This window comes from Meles meles, chromosome 11 (assembly GCF_922984935.1).
Source record: "Meles meles chromosome 11, mMelMel3.1 paternal haplotype, whole genome shotgun sequence".
Lineage (NCBI taxonomy): Eukaryota > Metazoa > Chordata > Mammalia > Carnivora > Mustelidae > Meles > Meles meles.
The window spans coordinates 20,970,389-20,995,500 of record NC_060076.1 but is presented as its reverse complement, the minus strand read 5'-3'; the positions used below and the strand labels follow the sequence as shown (position 1 = coordinate 20,995,500).

The following is a 25,112-nucleotide window of genomic DNA, read 5'->3' as shown; positions in this document are numbered from 1 at the left end:
CAGTGTGGAGTCTGCTTGAGATTCTCTCCCTCCCTCTGCCCCTCCCCACCTCCTGCACAGGTGCATGCTCTTACTTTCAAAATAAATAAATACAATCTCTTAAAAAAATTAAAATTGTCTTTTAAAAAATTCTCTTTGACTTTTTTTTTTAATTAAAAAAAATATATTTTTTAGGTGAGGAGAGGGGTGGAGGAAGAGGGAGAAAGAATCTTATGCAGGCTGCACACCTAGCATGGAGCAGGGCTGCATCTTTTGACCCTCAGATCATGACCTGAGCTGAAATCAAGAGTCAGACACTTAACCAAACCAACTGAGCCAGTCAGGAGCCCCAGCCTTGTATTTGACTTTTACCGTTTTGATTATAATAGGTCTTGAAGTACTTTTCACGTTAATCTTACTTAGAGTCCTTTGAACTTTCCATATCTGGATGTCCATATCTCTCCCAAGATTTGGTAAAATTTCAGCTATTTCTTCATAAAGCTTTCTGCCCCTTTCTCTTTTCTTCTGGAACTCCCACAATGCAAATATTCGTTCACTCAATGGTTATGCCATAATTCATGTAGCTTTCTTTATTTTCCTTTTCATTGCTTTCTTTTTGTTCTTCTAATTGGCCAATATCAAATAATCTGTCAAGGTCACTGACTCTTCTGATGATCAAGTGTGTTTGAAGCTCCCTATTGAACTTTTTCACTTTTGTTACTACATTCTTCAGCTCCTCGATTCTGATTGGTTCTTTTTCATGGTTTCTGTTTCTGTATTAAACTTCATTTTGTTCATGCTTTGTTTCCCTGGTTTTGTTTAGTTGTTTGTGTTCTCTTTCATTCTGTTGAGTTTAAGATGGTTATTTTACTTTTTTTGTCATGTAAATTATAGATTTCCATTTTTTTAGATGACTTGGGGAGCTTTATTCGTTTCCTTTGGTTCCTTTAATCATCTCTGTCATATTTGCCTGATTCTTCTGATCCTGTAGCCTTGCGTTGCCTGTACATTTGAAGGAGCAAACACCTCTTCCAGTTTTCACAGACTGACTTCAGCAGGTAAAGATCTTTTCCTTTTCCTTGGCTGGTAGGATTACTTCTGGAATCACAGTCATGCTGGGCTGGACAGTTATGAGGCTGTTGGTGGGCTTCAGTCCAGGTGCAGTTGGTACTCTTGTTACCAAAATGGCTCGGGTGGTGTGGATTTTTTCTGGTCCCTGAGCAGATGGGACTGTCTTGAGTACCTTGTTTGGTAGAGTAGTGCTGGGACAATGGTCCTCTTTAGAATCCACAGTTCAGACAGTGGTCCTGTTAACTGGGTGTATGGACAGTTGTAGCTCCCACTGGGTCCTTGGAAAGACTCCTGCCTGGTGACTGGATAGGTCCTTAGGTTGAGAGGACTGGCCCTGGACCATGGCCTAGAAGGCTGTAACTGATCCCCAGCACTGGTTCTGGTCCTACAGCCATGGTCGAGGTCTGTAGACCTGGCTCTAGAGGCAAAAATGGGTGTGTCTCCTGTCAGGTCCCTGGGTAGGTTACAGTGCTCCCTGTCTATGGCAAAAGGAGCTAGAGCTGAGTAGGATCTCTTCAGGATCTCTTGGGGGTGCTGACAGGAGTGTCTTCTGTAGATCCCTGGACCAGCAGTAGTACTAATGGAGTGTGGCTGAGAGGCTGGAGCTGAGTATCAGGTCCTTTCTGAATCTCTGGGTTTGCAGATGGGTCCTTGGACCGACGGAACTCCTTGCAAAGTGCAGCTCTAAGAGGACTGGAGCCAAGTATAAGACCCTTTTGGAATTTCTGGAGGCACAGATGAGAGTGTCTCCTGCCAGGTTCCTGTGTCAGCTGGGCTGTTCTCAGGTTATGGCTAGAACCAGCTGGAGCCGAGTTACAGGGCCTTTCCGAAACTGTAGTCTGACAGAGTTTGGAGGGGTCACCTCCAGAGGCTCCCGCCCACAGCCAAGAAGAGGCTGGATGTATTTTACAGGCCACTTGAGGGTCCACACCCTGAACCAGGGTCTGTATGCCTATTACCTAGTGCATGTGGGCATGAGTCTTCCTGTGGGTCCCTTGGCATATGGTGCTGGTGACAGAACTAAAGCCAAATGTTTGAGGATCTGTAGTCAGGACCATCCATAGTTGGTGAGATAGCCACCTGGGTGTGAACTTGCCTTCTCAAAATGGCTCTCCGTGGTATTAGACTCTCCTTGGGTTTCACAGTCTCCCACCCAGTCCAGAGATCCCACAGAGGTACTTTTGTCCATGCATGCATACCAAATTATTGTTGATAGGGGTGATATTCAGGTATTTTGCTGATATCACTCCTTCCCACCCCTAGAAACTTAAAAAAAAACCAAAAACTTTAGTATTACTTAATTTTCCACCTGTTAACTTCATTCAACAGAAAAAAATAAAGAATCCTTACAATCCAAGAATATGCTGTTGATATGAATTTGACTTTAGGATTTGGTACATATTCCTTAAAAATAATGCCTGAAATTATATTTTACACATTTTTTTTAGTCTCTAGTATATATTAAGATTTATGGTAGGGATCACTAACTTTTTAACAACTTTATACATTATACTTACTGCTGCTAAATAATTATTCTATGAAATGAAAAGCCATCTCACCATTAAGAAAAAAAGCTTTATTTTTCTGTTTTGCTTGTATTTATAAGTGGGTAATAGAAAGCTGATTTATGTAGAAAAATAATTTAATTTTTATTTTGTAGTGAATTTTTCAAAAATATGTTTGTTTTTACCCACTGACCTAAGTAGAGAAATTAGCATTCTCCTATCCATTAAATTATTACTAAATGAATATTAATAGACTCAGAAAAAAGGAGGTAATTTATTAGAGTTTTCTGCATTTCTCTTTTTATGTGTCATCTGTTTTCCTTTGCAGTATGTGCCATATATCTTTTGTTTCAAGTTGATTAATAATCCCTTTGTTTTTTACTTTAGTATTCATTTTCAGTAAAAGATGTCTTCACATTTTGAGTCTTACCAATTAAGATATGCAGTTCTATAAATTGAATATAAATTTAAAGGAAGACCTGGTTTCTAATCAAAATTTTTTTTCTAATCACAATTTTTTTTATAACTATTTCTGTCGTAGTATAGCATTTCATTTTGTAAATTCATCAGATGCTACCTAATATAGTGTACTTATTTGTTTTTTAGTCACTGAAGCCATAGCATTTTAGCAAACTCATGAAAAGTGCTTTTCAAATACTCAGTTCTGACTGACATACTGATGAGCTATTAACAAATGGTGATGATAATTTTTCTTCATAGGCAGGGTCATATGCTGTTAGCTCTCTTTGATTACTATGTGCAAAATGGCAATAAAAATAGCCAATACTTACAGGGTGCTTATTATTTCTCTAACTGCTTATGATAACTCAGTTCTCACAGCTCTATGAAGTCAGGGCTATAATTAACTCCATTTTACAGATGAAGAAGCTAAGTCAAGAAAGATTTAAATTGCTGGAGGTCACACAGTAAGAGGGTGGGAGAGCTAGGATTCTGACCCAGTCATTCTGGTTCCCAGGTTCATGCTGTTAACCACCAGGGTCACTGGCCATGCTGATGCTTCTCTTGCACATTTTGTTATCTTCCCTCTTAACACTGAGAAGTCCTTTGAGGACCTGTACCAACTTTCCCTCAGTTTTCTTAATTTCTCTAAAAACTTCATTGCCAAAACTTCTCCTTTTTTACTCTTCCTTTTCTAGTCCCACTCTGCATCTGCTTTTATTGTCTAATTGTCTCCACAAGGAGGGAGTGAAAATCAAAGTATTTAAACAGTTGAGGAGACATATACAGACATACCCAAAACAATGCCTGCCATGTTGAGGTACAAATGTGTTTTTGTTGAGTGTCAAAGTAAATATGCAATTGCTAAAATTTCTAGAAAGAAAGAGAGGTAATTTCATTTCTTCTGCTTTCTTTTGGGAAAACTCAAGCTGCTATGTGGAGAACAGTTTGGGTAGGGGCAAGAATAGACATAGGGAATTTTCAGTTCTTGTGTGTTATTAATGGATAATAAATCAAATTCCACATTCTCATTTAAGTCTTAAAATCTGTAATTTTGGATGATCAACAGGAATATGTCAGAAAATAGTAACTTAACCAGGCATTACTGGGTTAACAGTAGTTTTCCTCTTGAACATAAGACAAAGCAGTATTTCCAAAGAAAATAAAAATGCATCATAAAAGAAAACTGAAGGGGCGCCTGGGTGGCTCAGTGGGTTAAGCCGCTGCCTTCGGCTCAGGTCATGATCTCAGGGTCCTAGGATCGAGCCCCATGTCGGATTCTCTGCTCAGCGGGGAGCCTGCTTCCCTTCCTCTCTCTCTCTGCCTGCCTCTCTGCCTACTTTTGATCTCTGTCAAATTAAAAAAAAAAAAAAAGAAAGAAAACTGAAGTGTATAGTTAAGATGCAACAGACTAGTCTCTTGGTGATTAAAGAGTCAGACTTTTAATTAAAATTTTAAATCAGAAGGATATATATCAAAATATATGCAGTGGCCGCCTTTGGATGATGGATTTATGGACAGTTTTTCTTTCTTCTTTATACCTTTATTTTCTGGGAAAAAAAATTTATATTGAACATATACTACTTTCATGCTAAAACTAATAAATTCATTTTTATTAGGGAAAATATACATAAAATAACCTTTTCCTCATATGAATACTCTTTAAACTATGTGTTTTTTAAACCTCAGATATTTCTAATTTATGCAAAGTATATTTAAGGATATGTGAATTCACTGAAGTAAAATGCAGTCATGGCTGAATTCCTGAACTGTGTAAGGAGTGATTTTTACTTTTAAAAGTGATTTTATGTCCAATGAAATTTTACTTAAGACTCAGATGTTGAAAGCAATGAAAGAACATATATAGGCTGATGAAATGATGCCTGTTTAACAGTATTCTGCAGTGTGTACGAATGAAGTCACCGTAGAATAAACTGAAAAGGAAGGCCACATGTGTAAAGCTGTGACTTCATGATCGAAGCTAGAAAATGTGAATGTCACATCAGTAATGAATACCTGTATCTTCTACAACTTAAACTGAGAACTAAAAAACAAGGTTCCTTTGGGAAATTATATATGATGTTTTTTTATATATGAAAGTCTGATGGCAGCAACTCACTCTATATTCTATTTATTACACCAACTGAAGATATTTCAGACCTATCAGAGGTCCTCTTGATTCAGTGTCAATGGCAGTATAATAATAAAAAAAAAATAAGTGGAGGAGAAATCTCTGCAGTCTCTAATAAGCAGTATATCACTGAGTACTGTCAGATTCTGTAGAAAATTCTGCAGCATGATTTATTACATTAATTACAGTCATGTGGGTTTCATGCTGCTAAGCCTGAAAATGCAGCCACGTTCTAAGAATATATTTTGGCCAAGACAAAAGAGCTTCTTATTGTGATTAATATAGTACAATATTTATTCTCTTGTTCTACTCTTCTTTTGCCTTTGGAATGCTTAATTTCTTTTCTGTGACTTGAAATTAAGCTTGAGATTTGAGAAGTTTCATCTAGTTTTTATTCACTTCTGTCATCTGATCTCCTTTTTGTCTCTTTGTGCCATCTTAGTTGTCATGTCCTCTCTGTGTGAAGCATGTCCCTTCTGAGCAAATGTGGCTAGCCTACAGCTGTCCCTAGCTAGCAGTGCTGACCTCAAGGCTTCCTCAGTCACAGCTGTAATGCTACAGCTCTTTTTGAAGGAAAGGAGCAATTGAGGAGAAATCCTAATTTTCTTCATGCAAAGAAGCAGAATTCTTAGAGAATTCCATGATTTTACCCTTGTTTAATACTGTGTACTGAATTCATAGTCACTTGATGTCTCTCTCTTAGTGACACAATAAGCTTGTCACATCGCAGTATTCTAGGTGGTGTCGGATGGAAGGTCTCCTAAGAGCTGTTTTAGATACAGAAGTTAATTCTGGTTGCTTACATATGTTGGTGACAGGATATGTTCAGTTACGCACAAATGCTTAACACCAGTGGCCTTTATAGATTAACTTGGATGAATTAGCAAATATTTGCTACAAATTAAAGAAAGCCTCAGTAGAGAAGAAACTCAAGTGAAGTAAGATTTAGTGGGTTGAAAGACATTTCTAAGAAATGATGTTTTTAAAGAGTTGAGCTAGATGATTTAAGTGCCCAACACTGAGCTGGGTGGTTTGTTTTTCTTTCTTACTCAATTTTTATACAACTCTTAAGGGATAGGTATAATTATTAGACCTGTTTTACAGTTGAAAAACTGAATTTAAAAAACACATATTTACACACTAGTTAAGCAGTAGAGCTGGAGATTTGAACACAGCCTGCCTGTCTGTCTTTCTTTCTCCCTCCCTCCCTCCCTTCTTTCCCCTCTCCCTCCCTCCCTTCCTTCCTTTCCTTCTTTTCCTTCCCTTCCTTTCCTCCCTCTTCCCTCCCCCTCTCTCTCTCTTTTTCTCTCAGAGAGACACTGAGAAAGAGCATGCAAGCAGGGAGAGGGAGAGGGAGAGAGAGAATCTCAAGCAGACTCCCACTGAGCATGGAGCCCAATGTGGGGCTCAGTTTCACAACCCTGAGATCATGACCTGAGGTGAAATAAAGAGTTGGACACTTAACCGACTGAGCCACCCAGGAACCCTATTCTTTTCAATTTTTATTAAGGAGAAAAATTTTGAGAGACTCTGGAGTTGCGTAACATATAACTAAGAGAAATGAACAGATGACTAATGTTTATTGAAGTGATTTCTGCTTCAGTGAAAAATATCAAAAATCATACTGTATCGGGGCATCTGGCTGGCTTAGTTAGTAGAGCATGTGATTCTTGATCAGGGTTCTGAGTTCAACCTCCATACTGGGTATAGAGATTACTTAAATAAATCTTTAAGAAAAAAAATCATACTGGACTGACTGGTACTGTTGTTCTAAATTTTCGTGCTTCTGAATATGTATGTAAGAAATGTGTTTTACTCTCACTATTGGAACAGATAAACTAAGCATTAAAATAATTTGCTGGTCAGATAGCTATAATAACATACAAATCTGGCTTCAATTAGTGGTGTTAACAATCCTACACAATAAGGGCACCTGGGTGGCTTAGTCATTAAGCGTCTGCCTTCAGCTCAGGTCACAATCCCAGGGTCCTGGGATGGAGCCCCACATCTGGCTCCCTGCTCAGCAAGGAGCCTGCTTTTCCCTCTTCCACTCTCTCTGCTTGTGTTCCCTCTCTCGCTGTGTCTCTCTGTGTCAAATAAATAAATAATCTTTGAAAAAAAATCACCACAATCCTACAAAATACCCTGTGTTTTAAAGTTCTAGGAGAAAGCGTATAAATGTGCAAGGACAGGCGCCTGTGTGGCTCAGTGAGTTGAGCATCGACTTTTGATTTTGGCTCAGGTCATGTTCTTGGATCCTGGGATTGAGCCCTGCATCAGGCTCTATGCTTACTGAAGAGTCTGCTTGTCCCTCTTTCTCTGCTTCTCCCCCTGCTTGTGCTCTCTCTCTCTCTCTCTCTCTTTGAAATAGGTAGATAAGTACAATCTTTTTTAAAAATGTGCAAGGAGTCGGGTGTTTAAAGGAGAAAGAAGACACTACTTTTTAATACATTTTATGGTAGTTACAGGGTTATCTTAATTTATTTTCCACTTTTTTTTTTAGAGATTTTATTTTTAAGTAATCTCTGCACCCAGGGTGGGCTCTAACTCACAACCCAAGATGAAGAGTTGCATGCTGCACCTACTGAGTCAGCCAGGTGCCGCTATCTTCTGCTTTTATTGATTTATTTTAAAATTCATTCATTCATTTATTTATTTATTTGAGAGAGAGCAAGTGTGCGCGAGTGGGAGGACGACCAGAGAGAGAGAGAGAGAATCTTCAGTCAGATGACCTGTGCAGCACGGAGCTCTACATAGGGCTCCATCCCATGACCCATGAGATTATGACCTGAGCCAAAACCAAGTGTCTGAGGCTCAACTGACTAAGCCAGGCAGGTGCCCCTAGTTTCCACTTTTAAAGTAAATACAGCTCAGTTTTTTTTCCTCAGTAAATTGCAGGAGTTAGGAGCTATTACTATTTTCAAAAATGAGACATGAATGTTGGCAAAATGATTTTTATAACCCTTGACAAATAAAATTGGTCTATTTCCTAAGATTACCAACCAAGACATTTTTTTTTAATACCAAGATTATTTTCCTTGAACGTATGAAAGAGTCCTAAGAAAATTTATTTCAAAGGAATACATTTATGGAAGAATTAAGTACCTAATAGAAAACAGTGTCCTGTCAGTATAATCTTTTTTTAAAGTGAAGGTCAGGACTGGGGAGAGGGGAGGAGAGGAGGAACTAGCCCTTGATTTTATGGACATACTAATTCTGATATGGACTTTTGTTAAAGTATTGTTTGTTTTTTTCCCTTATCCTGACAAAAAGATAAAGGTATTGTCTTGTAGCAATTTGTGTGATAGGTCTTTTGTTGTTGTTGTTGTTGTTGTTTTTCAGTAAGCTCTATGCCCAACATGGGGCTTGAACTCACAACCCTTCATTTCATAAAGTTATTATAGATGTCCAAAGCACCTGCCAACCACAACAGACTCTCTGAAGAGGCTTAATGAAGGAGAGGTGACTGTGAGATTCTGATTGTGAGCCCCCAAATTTAATTGTATGCCATCGACTTGTTTTTAAATACAGTCAGTATGGTTGGTCTAAAGTGATTATGTAATTACACACACTGTTGTCTCAGTAACTTGCCTTTAGCTTTGGTGTTAATTCAGTCAACAAATGTTTATTGAATGCTTCTTCTCAGGTGCTCTTCCAGACCCTGTGAGTAGAGTAGCAAAGTCCTGGCTCTTAGAGAGCTCACAGCTCACAGGAAAAAGACAGGAAAGCAAGGCATAAAAAAAAATAGGTAGTATGTCAGACGGTGACAGGTGTACAGAAGAAAATAACAGCATAAGGGAAATAAAAGAATGTCAGAAGTAGAGAAATGGGTTGTTGATTTATTTTTAAAAAAGCTGTTTCTTCAAATGTTTGGCATTTGGAGGTTCTTTGCAGTTAACATATTCAGTTTCCTCTCCTGGTGTATATATTTATAATTACTGTATAAAATGCTGCATGTGGCTCTCCCACTGTCCTAGCTTTATTCCCCACTCCAACCCTTCTCCTGCCTCCAGACCAGGATCAGTGTTTTAAAGTCCTCAGGGGCGCCTGGGTGGCTCAGTGGGTTGTGTGAGCCTTCGGCTCAGGTTATGATCTCAGGGTCCTGGGCTTGAGCCCCACATCGGGTTCTCTGCTTAGCAGGGAGCCTGGTTCCTCCTCTCTATCTGCCTGCCTCTTTGCTTACTTGTGATCTCTGTCTCTCTCTCTCTCTCTGTCAAATAAATAAATAATCTTAAAAAAAAAAAAAAGTCCTTATGATCAGAAGCCAGACTCCCTCACATCTCATTCCCTTTGCACATGCAATTTCTTCCTGGAATGCTTTACCTTCCTGTTTTTCTTTACAAAATGGTACCCATTGCCCATGGAACAGAGCTCCAACATACCTCAAGCTCTCTTTGGCTCCTCTCTCTTTTGTTTCTGAATTCCTATAGGACCTAAAGGTCATGCCACAGACACAGTGCCTAATTGCATAGTGCCATGTATGGTCATTTTAATTAATTTTATGTGTGTTAGTCATCTCTTCTAGCTATGATGTAATAATCTACATAACCATCAGGGATTTGCCTTTGACTATACCTCACAGGGCTTCTTGAAATGCTGGGGGCAGGGTGGGTTCTCACAAATGTAGATTAAATATTAATCCCAACTGCAGCCTCATAAATATAAATCTACTCACCAGATTTATTTTTTCTTTTTAACTTTTTTCTAAAAGATTTTATTTATTTGACAGAGAAAGAGGGAGAGAACACAAGCAGGGGGTAACAGCAGACAGAGGGAGAGAGAGAAGCAGGCTCCCTGATGAGCAAGGAGCCCGATGTAGGACTTGATCCCAGGACCCTGGGATCATGACCAGAGCCAAAGACAGATGCTCAACCAATTGAGCCACCCAGGCGCCCCTCTTTTTTACTTTTCAAGCTTAAAAATACATTCTTATTTAATAAACTTGTGGAAAGAATTCTTTCATTGAAAGAATTTGGACATCATTTCTGTCAAGTGAAAAGAAAAAATATTCAAGTAAAAATAAGTTAAATATCAAGAAATGTTTCTTATTGCTTCAGATGTATTGTTTTAATAAAATCACAAAAGGAATGTGATAGCTAAGCTTATTTTTGTTAAATCGAGTGCTATAGCAATAGAAGGAAGTGGATCTGAATTTAAACTGAACATAAATCTCCTTAAATTAAATGAGAAAATAAGATACTGCACTAATTACGTGTTTTTCCATGCCATCTCCTAACAAGGGAGGAAATAATTGGATTAATGGGGCATGAAGACTATGTAAATAAGTACAGAAAGGCCGTGTGTATAAAAACTTTACTCAGGCTCTTGGTAAGAGTTCCTGTGCCAATGCTGAGGCTCTCCCTTTGGCCCTGTTCCAGGTCACAGATCTCTTGGAAAACAGTAACCTAAAAATTTTCCATCTCTTGGCTACCTTTGTAGAACACCCATTTCACAGTACTAGGTTTTATGGTATGGCTTCTCCTTTTGAGAGTAAATTTAAGTGATCCTTGTATATGGTACAGACAAGTAGTGACCGTTCATTCAAAGAACCAAGGTCACTCATGCCTTCTACCTGAAGAGTTTATTCCCCCTCCCTACTTAAAACCAGAACCTTACTAGTGATGCATACTAGTGACAGCAAGGACCCCCTAAAATAGTAGTCCAGCAGTCTATAATGTGGGTAGAAGGGAGTTAATACAAATTAAAAGTCTGGAGGAAAGGCAGACATTTTATTTTTATTATTATTATTATTATTTTTTAAAGACTTTATGTATTTGACAGAGAGAGACCTAGCAAGAGAGAGAACATAGCAGGGGAGCGGGAGAGGGAGAAGCAGGTACCCTATCAAGCAGGGAGCCAGATGCGGGGCTTGAACCCAGGACGCTGGTATCATGACCTGAGCCAAAGGCAAACGCTTAACAACTGAGCCACCCAGGCACCCCAGAAAGGCAGATGTTTTAAAAATGCATTTTTGAAAGTCATACATGTCTAGAAGTTCTCCCTTTCTTATCATCCTCAGGTCAAAGCTTGAGATGTTCAATCTTAGAAATATGTGTAGGATTTGTAGATTTAAAATTCTTTTGGTGGCCCCTGACTGGCTCAGTCAGTGGAGCGTGCAACTCTTGATATGGGGGTTGTGCGTTCAAACCCCATATTGGGTGTGGAGATTACTTAAAAAATCTTTAAATAAATAAAATTCTTTTAACAGTCCATATATTTATTTATTCAGTCTTCATACTTTGGATAACTCTGGAGTGCTGGAATATATGCTGGGTACTCAGGATTCATGGATGATGAATACATGAGAAATAATGTAATTGGTGGGGCATGGAGACTATATAAACAAGTTGTTGCTTAACAATTTTACTAAGACTGGGGTACCGGGCTGGCTCAGTCGGTGGAGCGTGCAACACTTGATCTTGGGGTTGTAGGTTCAAGCCCCACATTGGCTATAGAGATTACTTAAAAATAAAATCCTTTTTTTTTTTTAAGATTTTATTTATTTATTTGACAGAGAGAGAGATCACAAGTAGGCAGAAAGGCAGGCAGAGAGAGAGGGGGAAAGCAGGTTCCCTGCTGAACAGAAAGCCTTATACAGGGCTGGATTCCAGGATCCTGAGATCATGACCTGAACCAAAGGCAGGGGCTTAACCCACTGAGCCACCCAGGTGCCCCTAAAATCCTTTTTTTAAAAAAAGATTTTCCTAAGACTGTCTCTAAGCATTCCTTCTCCTCAAGGAGGTCACAACCTAACAGGGAGATGTGAGATGGGCTGAAATAAATAGGGCAAGATAATGGAAGCATAATCCACTTATCAGCTAGTGTCTCCTGGTCCTCTAAGATCTCAATAAGATTAACTCTCAGTTCTTAGCTCTATCCTACAATGTTTACAAACTCTAATACCCTTCCTTCTTTTGCGGGGTGGGTGGAGGGGAAGGAGGAGATAGTGGCTGGCTTGAATAGTCTCTTGTTTTCTCTGGCTTCTTCCACGAAGGTAATGTATGCATCATTTCACTGTCTAGCAATGTTTTGCACCATGTCCTTCAGATGTGAACTTAGCCTTCCTTATACAAGGTGAAGTTTATTGAAGATTTTCTTAGCATGGGAAGACATAAGTCTGCAAACCTGTAGATGGGTTTATATCATAAAAGTACAGAGTGAACTTGACTGTGTAGTTTTCTGACTAAGTAGTTTTCTTAGGATAAAATACAGTCATCAGTAAGGCCTGCAAGACCTGGTGTGATCTGAGCCCGGTGGGCTTTCATACCTCTCCTTGTGCCTTTTGATGGCTCCACGCACGCCGGACTCTTTCAGTTTCTCAAACTTAGATTCCATTGTAGGAACTTCTCATGTGTGATTCCCTCTGCTCTTCCTGCCTCTACATTTAACAGGATTGGCTTCTTGTTTTTAGGTCTCAACTGAAAGGTCTTCTTAGAGTCCTTCCTAGGACATCCATTCTCAAGTAGGTCCCTTATTCTTTCTCACAGTCCTCTTTTAGTTCTCCTCATAGTATTTGTGTCAGTTTGTACAGGATTTCCGTAGTTGTGTCACCCTCACTCACTCTGTGGTAACTTCCACAAAAGCAAGGACTGTTTCCATTATACTCAGACTGTTGCATTAAACTGTAGAATCAGCCTACTTAATTCCTAATACGTGTTAGTCACTCATGAGTGTGCTTGAATGAGTGAGGTGGCTCAGCAGGGATTGAAGGATTAGCTGCAGAGGAGCGGGTGCACAGTGTCCAAGCAGGTGCTTAGGTTTCAACCTTGGGCAGCTGGGTAGGTGGTGGAGGCACTGACTAGGAGGAAGAGCAGGTTTGGGGGAACAGAGCCAAAGTTACGTTTTAGGTCTGGGCACGTTTAATGATTAGGTGCGTTAGGTTTATGGGAGCCATAGAGACATGTTTCTGATGCCTACTCATTCACCATAAGCAAAATTGTATTTCTGTTGTTAAATACCTGATCTGTTAGAAAACAATAATTTGTACTTCTGTATTTTTGGCTGCTACCTTGTCTTCTCCATTCAGTTTTCTAGGCCTTTGGGATTTTATCCATATTCAATTTTTTTAGAGCTGTTACTTAATCACAACTACCCATATATATACTATGACCATTTTGCTTATCTCAACACATGTGTTTTTTTTTTCATCAATAACAGTGACTCATTTGGTTTGCTGAATGATAAACATACTTCTCTTAAGAAAACTGGAAGTGATCTTTTTAGAATATCTTTTGTTTGTATTGAAAACAATTTGTTTATCATCAGCATTAGATAAACAGAACTACTTAGAATCTGAGTTCTATTTCTTACGACATAACTTTCAAACAAAATTTAGTGAAAGTTGGCACTGAATTTTTGATGAATGACAAAATCTTGAGGAATGTAACTCTTCTTCATAGACTTCATGTGATGGAAAAGCATTCAGTGAACATTTATGGTATCCCTGTTAAGTGCAAGGCACCAGGTTAGGGACTAGAAGTTGTAGCAATCTCATTCATATGCAAAGAATTGGATATGAATTCTGGCTTCTCTTCAAAATCACTTCAAAATAAGAAAGAGAAATGGAAACAAACATTCTCTTAAATTAAACTAGAAGTCTTCTGCTACAACCACAGTACATAAAGAAAGTCTGCTGGATAGTTGGGAATTCAGATATGACACCCAAGAGACATGTGACTGTAGATCTCAGATGGAGGTGTAAGAACTCAGTTTTCCATTGAGGATGGTACATGCCGAGCAGTAAAATTAACAGTCACTTTTGAAGAATTGGAACAGGGGCTACTGGGTTGGTCTTGAGAACTTCCCTGGGCCCAGTTTGACACCAGAGACTAGCAGAGGAAGCAAATCTGAAGCAAGAAACACATACACACTTGCCATCTTTGTGAAAGGTGGTTTGCCAGTATCATAAACCAATGAAGACATACTTGAATTTATGGCTTTAAAGGGCACACGGTGTACCAGAAGAAAGATGTGTACATAGTGATCAGCACTGAGGTAAAGCGTAGGAGCCTTACTGTTCTTCACAGATAAAGAAATAATCATTTAGACATGCAGGCCCTTGCCCTAAGAACAGTAAAGAGATCTCTAAGGGATAAAGACTGCTGACATTGACTTTCCTACATTAGCATTGAATTCTGGAAGATACTCGAGCAGTGCTGCTATTGTCCAGGGTGTGTGGGAGGGGCTGGGAATGGGGAGTATGAGTGGAGAGTCTTGTACCTAGTCAAAGTATTATTCAGTTACAAAGACAATAAAAAGTTAAAGACATGCTCAAAAATTCAAGACCTCAGGAAAACATAGTTTTCATAAATACTTTCTGAATAAGCTATTGGAGGACAAACTTTAGCTGAGAGGAGACCAGCAACACACTGGGGTAAGCATTGATTTTATCTAAGACTGAGACCAGAATGTGGAAATTACAGTTGAAAACAGAATATTATAAATTATTTTATAAATATTTATAATAAATATCACAAGCTACAACAATGTGGAAATGTATAACTTTTAAGATTTTTTTAAGAATTTAGTTATCTGAGGAGGGAGGGAGGGTGAGGTGGGGGAAAAAAAAAAAGAATTTAGTTATCTGAGAGAGAGCACAAGCAAGGGGAGGGGCAGAGAGAGAGGGAGAAGCAATCTCCCTGCTGAGCAGGGGCTGATCCCCTGCTGATTGTGGGGCTCAGTCCCAAGACCCTGAGATTATGACCTGAGCCCAAGGCAGACACTTAACTGACTGAGGCACCCAGGTGCCCTGGGACTGTATAATTTTTAAAAGTTGGGAGGGCACAGGAGAGAGAATATGGGAAACTGTATAAACCAAGATTCAGAAGATATCACTTAAAGCTAACAATTCGAGTTATAGGATATTCAGATACTTGAAGGTATACAGGTAATATTAGAAGAACTAAACCAAATAGTAAAATAAAAGATAATAAGGACCAGGAAAAAAGTAAAATTGAAAATGATTAGTTGGAGAAATATAAGTGTATGGTATATTAATTTTGGCATTGCTTGTAGTAAGGTATCAATATATGTTAAAAAATAGATAAGCAAAGTAATCAAAGTAATGATAACCACTAGAAAAATTAGCAAAAGAACATAAACTAAAAGATGTCTTTATAATCCTAAAGGTAGATTACTGTCCCTTTTCAGCATATGGCTGTTATCCTGCTTGTGGTTGAAGCCAACACAAGAAAGAGGGTTCAGCCAAGAGAAAGAGTTGCTGAGCAAGAGCCCTGATACAACCGTAAAAACAGAGTCTGACGTGTATTATGATCACAAAAACTAAGATTAAATGAAACAAATAGAAATGAGAAAGTTGTCAAGTATATCCCAAAAGTTCTCACCATGAGAAGTTTTCTTTTCTTTTTTTGTTAATTGTATCTATATGAGATGATGAATTTTAACTAAACCTATTGCAGTAATCATTTCACAACATATGTAATTCAAACCATTATGCTGTAATATATAAACTTACACAGTGATATATGTCAGTTGTTTCTTAATAAAACTGGGAAAAGTCTATACATTAATGTGTAGTGTGCAAAGTAACAACTAATACTAAAACAAAGAAATGAGATAAACTCAACGTTGACTCTAAAAAATGGATCACAATCCGAAACCAAGAGATCTCCTATTCGGTGTTACTTTCATCAAAGAGTACATGGATTTCTGAAAAGCATTTTGCGAATTCCACACTAAAAAATGACAGAGCTTTTGGGACCAACAATGCAAAGCCTATGTAACTTTGTAATCAGATCAGTAACCAACCAAACTAATTCTAATAAGAATGATTATATAGAAAAATGTCAAATTGGTGCCTACCTTTTTACACCAAAATAAATCAGATAATTAAATATTTAACTTAAATATTTAAAGAGTAAAAATGAAATTTTAGTGAAATAAAATGAAAATGGAAAATGAAATAAAAATGTTTTAGAAGAAAACATAAGAGAATTGTTTTATGGTTTCATAATGGGGACAATATCTCTAAGTATACCACAAAATATAAAAAAAAATTAAGGGATAAATTCAATCCCATAAATGTGTAACAGTCACAAATATAAAAGGTAAACTAAAAAGAATTATGTATTTATATGCAGACATTAAATATATCACAAAGGGCTAAATATAATAATGATAAGACTAAATAGTATGAACATCACATTAAGACTAAATATAAATGAAAAATTCCTAAATGTATCTGTAGTTCCTAAATCAATATAAAAATAGATAATGGACAGAGGCCAAAGAATTCAGAAAGAAAATGAGAAAATATAGGGAGCTAATAAGTATTTTAAAAAATATTAAATCTCATTTATCATAAATGCAAAATAAAACCACAACAATATAATTTGCCTATTAAATAAGCAAAGATTAAGAAGATGGATCATACATTATATCTAGGAAGGTATGATTAAACCATCACTCATACCTTAATACAACATATATACATACAGGGAAATAGCAACAGAGCGATTCCACTTTGGAAGTTACCTCTGTGTATATACACACCCATATATGGGGAATACCATGTGTACAGGGATCCTTACTGCAGCATTGTTTATAATAGCAAAGGGATGGAAATAGTGCCAATATCTTTCAGTAGAGAATTAGGGGTTAGGTAATGTGTTATGGTGTATCCTATAAGTACAATATATATTGTACAATACACATGATATGGAGCTATACTGTAATGGTAAAAAGCAGAGTGTGGAATAGAATGTGTAGTATATTCCAATGCCCTTTTTCAAAGACAGAAAGTAAGTGCATGTGCATAGAAAAATAAAAAATTGTACCCCATAAATTGTCAGTATTGGTTGATATGCAGAGGGAAATATGGCAACAAGGAGATGGGATGGGAGGGTGACTTACTTTCACTATGTCCATTTGTAACTTTCAGATACTGTACTATATGCTGTATTGCCTATTGAAAGTTTATTAATTTATTAAAATCAAATGGATCATGGGTCATAATGAAAAGAGTTAATCATAATTTTTATCTCAGGTCATCCAGGTAGATGTTTTAGTGTATGGCAGATTGAAATGTGAAAAGTAAAAGCTCTTGAAAGAAATAGCTCTTCCATTACCTGGAGGTAAGCAAGATTTCTTAAGCAAGATGCAAAAAGCATGAACCAGTAAAGGAAAGAAATTGATAATTGGGGGATATTAGGATTAAGAGCACTTATTTATTAAAAACACCATTAGGAAAGTGAAAAGGCAAGCCCCAGATTGGAAGAAGATAATTGCAATATGTATTTCTGATAAAGACTCAGAATATGTTAAGACGTTCTACACACAGTAAGAAAAGGGCAGACAATCCAACAGAAAAATGACTTGAACAGGTACTTCACATAGAGAATATTCAAATGGCCAGTAAACAGATAACGAGGTGTTCGACTTTTTTAGTCATCAGGGAAATGAAAATTAAAACTACAGTGCAGTACCACCCCACACCCAGCAGAATAGCTTAAAAAAAAAAGAAAGAAAGAAAAAAGACTACTTAGTGTTGCTGAAGATATGGAGCAAACTGAACTCTCACATACTCTTGTTTCTGAAAGTAAATTGGTACAAGCACTTTGGAAAATTGTTTGTCAGTATCTGTCAAAGCTACTGAAACCTATGATTTCCTCTGACCCAATAATTCCACTTCCAAGTAAACACCCAATATGATCATTTCATAGAATGTTCATAACAATTTCTTTGGAAATAGCCCCAAAGTGAAAGCTACCCAAATGCCTGATAGAATGAATATATAAATCGTGATATAGTCACAGAGTGGAATGTTACAAAACAATGAGGGTAAATGATCACAGCTACAAAACAAAATGGATGAAACTCACAAGCCTAATGTTTAAATGAAGAAGCCAGGCACAAGAGAGTCATCCTCTTAGATTCCATTGATGTTAGTTATAATAATAGACCAGACAGTTGTGTTATGTTTCATCGGGATAGCTGTTACTCTTGATGGGGGGAATAACTGGGAGAAGGGGACATGAGAAAGACTCTGGGCATGCTAGTGGCGTTCTTTTTCTTGATCTGGTTCCTGGATTCAACTTGTGAAAATTAATTACATGCACTTAATGACTGGTCTACTTTATTGTATGTTTGTTATACCTAATAAAAAGTTTTTAAAAGGAAGTGAATCAGAAGTTTTTCTAAAACTAGAGATAAAAGCAAGGTAAATGTAACAGTTTTACATTTTATTATCAGTCTTCCCTGGTCTTATTTGATTGTGTAATTATCTGAAAAAGTATTACTTGACCTTAAAGCCATTTACTTCCACCTATTCATGGAAAATGAATGAGGATTTCTCTACTCTTTTACCTCCTTTTGTGGCACATTCCATCTTAGGAAAAGAATTTTTTTAGTTTTATTTTTCTGTAGATGCAAAGGCTCTTAACTAAGATTGAGGCCGAGTGGAAAAAGGAGTAATTTTGAAACAAAACTGGGCTGAGGATGTTGAAGCAGTGCTAATACAATATGTTGGTCAGCTCTAAGTGTTAGCAGACTCTCCAAATGTGAATGGAAGAGATGCAGATGTGAGAGAGCAGACTGCCTTACCCAGGAGATTTGCAGATGAATGACTCCAGATCCTTCCATAGTCTCTTCACCAGTTCCTCTTACGGTGTATATACCCTAAGGCTGGGTAATGAAGTCCAACAGACTTAAATCCTGTTATTCACATACCCCTCAAAAAGAAGAAAAAAAGTAATAACCACTCCCTGATATTTAAATGGACACCCAAAGGTTTTCAACAGTTTATTTTTGTAAAAAGAAGTAGAAAATATTGAATATTTTATAAAGTGAAGATGAGGATTGACTGTAAGTAGAATTAATATTTCATGTATTTGATGATAGTTATTATGCATCTTATGAACAAAAGCGTGCTGAATCTGAAAGAATGGAATAGTTTTAAGTCTCTATCTTGAACATCCTGATAGTCCTGCAGAATATTCTATTTCTAATGAAGAAAACCAACTTTACTAATCTATAACTCCCTCAGAAGCCCTAAATTCACCCCAATTCAGGCCCAAATACCCTCCTTCTGAAGGCACATTTCACCTATATCAGAATATGTATAAGAACAAAGAAGGACAAGACACGCTATGGATTTAATCACTGATTTATAAATTATGTTTGCCTCCTCAAAGTCTTTTACACCCCAGAGTATGTACCGTAGTAGATTTGGGATGGTAGCACATGCAAACTCAGTCTTCATCTCAGACAAATAAGTTTTGTAAAAGATTTTATGTGAAACTTGAGAAATTAGAAGTTTTTTCACTAAAGTTTTCTATGAATGTTTATATCTTAGAAAGCCTTTGAAGTTTGAAGTCCGCTGTGGTGGATATTTAAACAATTAGCCAAAATGAACACATGTGCTGGCCACCTTGGATTTACTTGTAAATAGCCAAGGAAGCCAACCTGGTAAAAGGTTACATGCATAGCGTGCCTTCCACCTTTTTGATGGAAAGATACACATCTTTATTATTGATATATAAATAATTTTAACAGGGAGAAAATAGCATAATAGAATGTGTCATAAAATATACTTTTGTATATTGAATTTTAATATATAATTTTTCAAAAATATGCCCATAAAAATACCTAATTAGCTAGTTTAGTAAGTTTTAGTTCATTTCATTTTATAAGGTTATGAGGATTTGGGAAATTATACATTAGAGCTGTCATTTAAAAATAACATTCTCATTCATAAATATGTGTAGTAATACAAAAACTAGTCTTTTATGAATAAAATTCCGTTAGAAATTTTATTTTTATAATTATATGTGGTTATCACAAAGACTTCCACTGAATAACTTTATAATTTAAATTTTCTTAAGATAATCAGGATAAACAAAATATTTTACCTTATACTATAGAATCTGAAATTACATTTTTATGTTGTTTTAAATTAAGCTTTATGCTTGCCTCTCAATAATCGGATAACCCAGTTTTCTATTGGTGTACTTTCATTTTTAGAATTTCTCTTTCTGAGTCACACCCATGTCTGACATAACAGTGGTGAATTTTGACAAAACATCTTTATTGTTAATGTTAAAGAGTCCAAATTTAAATTGTTTATTACTAAAAGGGAAACCATTTAAATGATATCATTGAACTTTAAAAAAAGACTGAGTAAAAATAAAGAGTAGGGTTTCCTTCATAAAAGGCATAAGCACTAGAACTTTGTTTCTCAACGAAGTTTCTCTCAAACCTCATCCTGAGCGTGGATTTCTGCCACAGAGGACTCTCATACTGATTAAGCATCCTAAGTAATTCACAAGTACACTGAAGTGTGAGAATTGCTAGTCCAGAGCAACATTACTTAACTGTGCATCATCCATGATGGAAAGAGGCAACCCTAGTTCTTGGTGGAAGAGTGTAAATAATAAATTAACAACATAAAATGATTTGTCCAAGAGATATACCCCTTTCCTTACATCTGAATCGTAGTAGCCTGATTGAAGTTTCACTGTCCTGTCTCTTTACACTATGAAGTTTTATCCTCATTGCTTTACAAAATATAAAATATTTTTATTGCTTATTACAAACTGCCTGCAATTCATACAGAATATTTATAAACTGTATTTACCTAAATTGCCATAGAGTGTTGAATAAACACTATAAATAATCTATTTATATTTACTAATTTTTATTTTATTTTATTTTTTAAAAATATTTATTTCATAGACAGAGATCACAAGTAGGCAGAGAGGCAGGCAGAGAGAGGGGGGAAAGCAGGCTCCCCGCTGAGCGGAGAGCCCAGTGCGGGGCTCGCTCGATCCCAGGACCCTGGGATCATGACCTGCGCCAAAGGCAGAGGCTTTAACCCACTGAGCCACCCAGGCGCGCCTATTTACTAACTTTTAAAAAGAGATATCTAGTGATGTGCTAAATAACAAATTTGAATATTTTAGTTCAGTAAAATGGGACCAGTAAAACTCTGATTTCACAGATGAAGTGATTCGAAATGAATGTGTCAGCTTTAATGGGGCCCAAGCACACTGCAGTAGGGTGAATAGCACATTTCTGTCTCATGTTCCTCCTATAAAGCAAAGGCTGGCTCTGATCTCACTCTTCCCACAAACCTTGATGCACAAAACTTGTGTGTCAGTGACATGACAAGTTCATTTTGATTGTAATGGGCCATATTCTTGTCTAGTACATCATTTGTGAAACTGAAGTTGGCTATTATAATGCAGCAGGTTTGTAAATAACATTTATGAGTGATCTCTATGAAATGGATTCCTTCTTTCCCTTTTCATTATAAGAGGAAACTTTATTGCAGAGTAGAAAGTGCATTGTCTGAACTCATCAACACCCTCTCTATCCCTCCCCTCCCCAATTTGTTGCAGACCAGGATGAAAGAGCAGCTGAGCTCAGCAGGGAGCAGAATGAGAAAACCATCCGGAGCACGCAGACCGCGCTCCGCAATTTCCGAGAGTTCCTCATCTCCAAGTATCCTTCTGAAACAAGAGAGATTTATGTCATCCCTTGCAAGGAGTTGGATGCCTACCTGGCCTCTTTCTTTGTGGATGCCAGGCAGAAGGATGGGTCCGAATATGAACCCAACAGCTTGGCCAATTACCAGTGTGGACTTGAACGGTACCTAAAAGAACATAGGTATGGCTACAGTATCACCAGGGATAAGGAATTCAAGCGTTCCCAAGAGGCCCTGAAACAGAAGCAGATTGAACTCCGCTGCAAAGGAAAAGGAAATAAGCCGCACAAGTCCATGAAGCTCACCTTTGCTGATGAGCTCATTCTGCGGAAAAGGGGACTACTAAGCCGCTATAATCCTGAGGGTCTTCTCAACCTTGTCTGGCTCAACAACACGAAAGCTTTTGGGCACTGCACAGGCTTCCATGGATCTACCTTGAAGTGGGGTGATATCCGGCTCCGGGTAACAGAAACAGGGCTGGAGTACTTAGAGTGGATGGGTCAAGACACTGGTGACCTGAATGCCAAAACCAAGAGAGGGGGGACTGACTCTCGTGTGTATGCCACCCAGCACGCTCCACAGACCTGCCCCGTACAGGACTATAAGGAGTATGCCCAGCGGCGGCCTCCTGCCATGCGCTACGAGGATGCTCCTTTCTACCTGTCCATCAAGCCAGTCGTGAACTTGGCAGCTCTGCATTGGTACAACTGCCAAGCCCTTGGCAAGAACAAGCTGGCCAAGATGGTGAAGACCATGTGTGAGAAGGGTAACATCCCTGGCAGAAAAACCAACTTCAGTGTGTATCAGAGCTGTAGCACCTTGTCCGAGGCCCAGAGCAACCAGCTGGTTCTTATCTGTAACAATCTGAGCCAGCAAGCTGCCCAGTCAGTGGCTGGGCACTCCAACAGTGGCAATTTCATCGTCTCTGCTTCCTATGACTCTTCCTCAGACACTGCTTGACCAGGTGGCTTGAGCAAGACCCCAGTTTGGTTACTGTGTCCAGAGAAACTGTGATTATACACTGCTTCTCATTCCCTTTCCTCCGCCCTCAGTATTAACTTTATAAAAATATATAATATATTTTTCTTTTTACAAATAAGCCAATGGAGATAGTTTAGTATTGCTAACATAGTATTTATAGGCTTAACACAAATGTACTTGTTGGTGATTAATTGTAATTGCTGTTACAGACTACAAAACCATAGTGGTTCTCAGGCAACATGAAGTAGAAAAGGAATTCCGTTTTTAAAGAACTGTCAGAAAAGTAACTGAAAGATATCCTAGACACTTGTGTCCTCAACTCCTGCTTTCCTTCCCACCCCACCTCTCATTTTAGTAAAGTTAATAAATGGCTTTATTTTTTTAATTTTTAAAATTTTATACTAATCAGGAGGAGACAATATTAGCTCTACTGCTTACACATAACTGTATCCAGTCACATCAAGAATATGAAAGTGTTGATATAAGCTCAACAAATTATCTGCATACTTTTTTTAGCCGAATTAGAATTTTAGCTCCTGTGCCTCATTTTTTATAATGTCTGAAAATCTAGATGTTTAGCTAACATCTTTTCTTTTGGGGGCAATAAAGGTGCCATTCTTTTTGGAAGATACATAACTTTTAAATAATATGCAAAGTCCAATATTGTGGCGAAAAAGACTGTTAATAGCTCATTTTTACTGTTGTGCTTGAACTTGGATAGAATGTTTTTTGTTCCCTAAGAAATCAGTTAAAATGAGGTGTGATTTTTCAGATTTACAAAACTACCAAAGCTTTGAAAATGTTCCCAAGCGTTAGATTGTATATCAGACATAAAGAGAAGGTAGAGAAGGAAAGAGTCTTATTAAAAATCCAGAAGCACTAGTCAAGACAACAAAAGAGCCCTACTCTTCAAAGCTCAGATCCCCTGAATTATTTATTTATAAGCATTAAACTTCAGTCTCTTTTCCCTAGGAGATTACTTGACTCTGTAGTTGAGATCAAAAGAATATTGACACTCATTTTGGGTAACAACATTGTGTTACCAGATTTAGATGAATTCAAAGCATTCTTGAAAATGTGCAGAGTTTCTTCTACAGTAAATATAAATTTATCTGTGATACCCTGCAATTATTATAATAATAATTTTGGTTAAACAACCCTTTGTGGTGGTTTTTCCAAGGTCCTTCTTTTCATGTCTTGAAGCCTGTGGTATATTTTTAGTTAAGCTCCTTCAATAACAACATAAGTTTAGACACTAGGACGACAATAAAGTTGAGCTAGGTTCCTATCCTGTATAATCATTAACACATAAAAAACCCAAATCTTAATAGCATTACTGGATTCTATTGGGAAGTATTTGTTCTTAAAGGCAAACTCATAATTCACATTAGCAGGAGGGTAGGTGTTATTTTATGTATTAATTTATCATGGACTAGGACAAACTTCATTTTGATTTGCTTTGTTAAATTATCACATTAGCTGAGCTTTCCCATGATTAGGCAGTGTTTTCCAACAGTAAGTCATAAACACATAAAGACGCATTCCTCTTAGCTGTGACCTCTCCTTTGGCTCTAGAGTAGAAACTCTGCTGTGGACTTTGTGTGGTGGAATCCGCTTTACTTTGCGACTTTTCCTCCAGAGGGAGGCATCCAGAAACAAGAAGAGAGGGTGGGTGATATTTTGCTTTATTGTTTTACACTAACAATGATGATACCCACCATTTTTTGAGCTGGTGTGTTTACCAGCACTGTGCAAAGTGACTTACTACATGCATTATTTAGATAATAGTTACTAACTGTATGAAAATTAGAAAATTCAGATAAGCATAAGAAAACAAAATATATACTCCTGAATCTGCTGGCCAAAATAACCACTGTTAATATTTTGGTAAATATTTCTTTAGACAGTTCAATACATATATATTTATTTCTATATATATTATCTTTAATCCTTTCAATCCTTGAAAGGCTTGGTTATCTCCATTTTATGTTGAGAGGAAGACAAATCAGTTAGCTTATAGTTAAGGAAATGGTAAACTGTCATCTGACTGCAAAGTTTTTTCTGTTTATCTTCCTTATTTCCAGCTCCTAGTCAGTTTCCAGCGATTTGAGCAAGAAATGGGGAACGGTGTCTTCCCATCTCTCAAGGCTATCTGATTAAAAGGAATGCTTGAGTGATCTTTCATGATGGCACACTGTGCTCCCTAATGTCCCCTCTTCTCTTCATTTTGAACCACAAGGCCTCTTTCTCTCAAGTTCTCTTTACAAAACTTTCCTTAATCTATGCCTGGTTTGTAAGTGCACAGGACAGCCTACTGTAAAAGAATTCTGTTTTTAAAAAACAAGGTTGTTTTTAATGGGTTACCTCTCATGTTTAAAATTTTTTTTTTCTGTGAAACATTTAAAATGTGATTGTGTATTTTATTTTTGCATTGACATACTTTAAAAATTCTTAATATGTTTTTGATAGCAAAGTAAGTTTGTGATAAGGAAGAAGCACAGTCAGTATGTACTGAGAAAGCTGAACTAGGAGACTTTGCATCCCT

General features: G+C 37.4%; 1 protein-coding gene across 4 annotated transcripts in view; it reads left to right on the top strand.

Annotated features, from left to right (window-relative positions):
* KIAA1958 (KIAA1958 ortholog) overlaps positions 1-25,112 on the top strand; it is a 148,441-nt gene that overhangs the window by 84,277 nt on the left and 39,052 nt on the right. Inside the window, exon 3 of one of the 4 annotated variants that reach the window (XM_046022243.1) lies at positions 21,501-21,584. The exons of 2 other annotated variants lie outside the window; for them this stretch is intronic. In XM_046022243.1, coding sequence (XP_045878199.1) covers positions 21,501-21,584 — 84 coding nt within the window. Of the gene's footprint in view, positions 1-21,500; positions 22,551-25,112 lie in introns of all 4 variants that reach the window. One more of the 4 variants, XM_046022241.1, reaches the window with a different exon arrangement.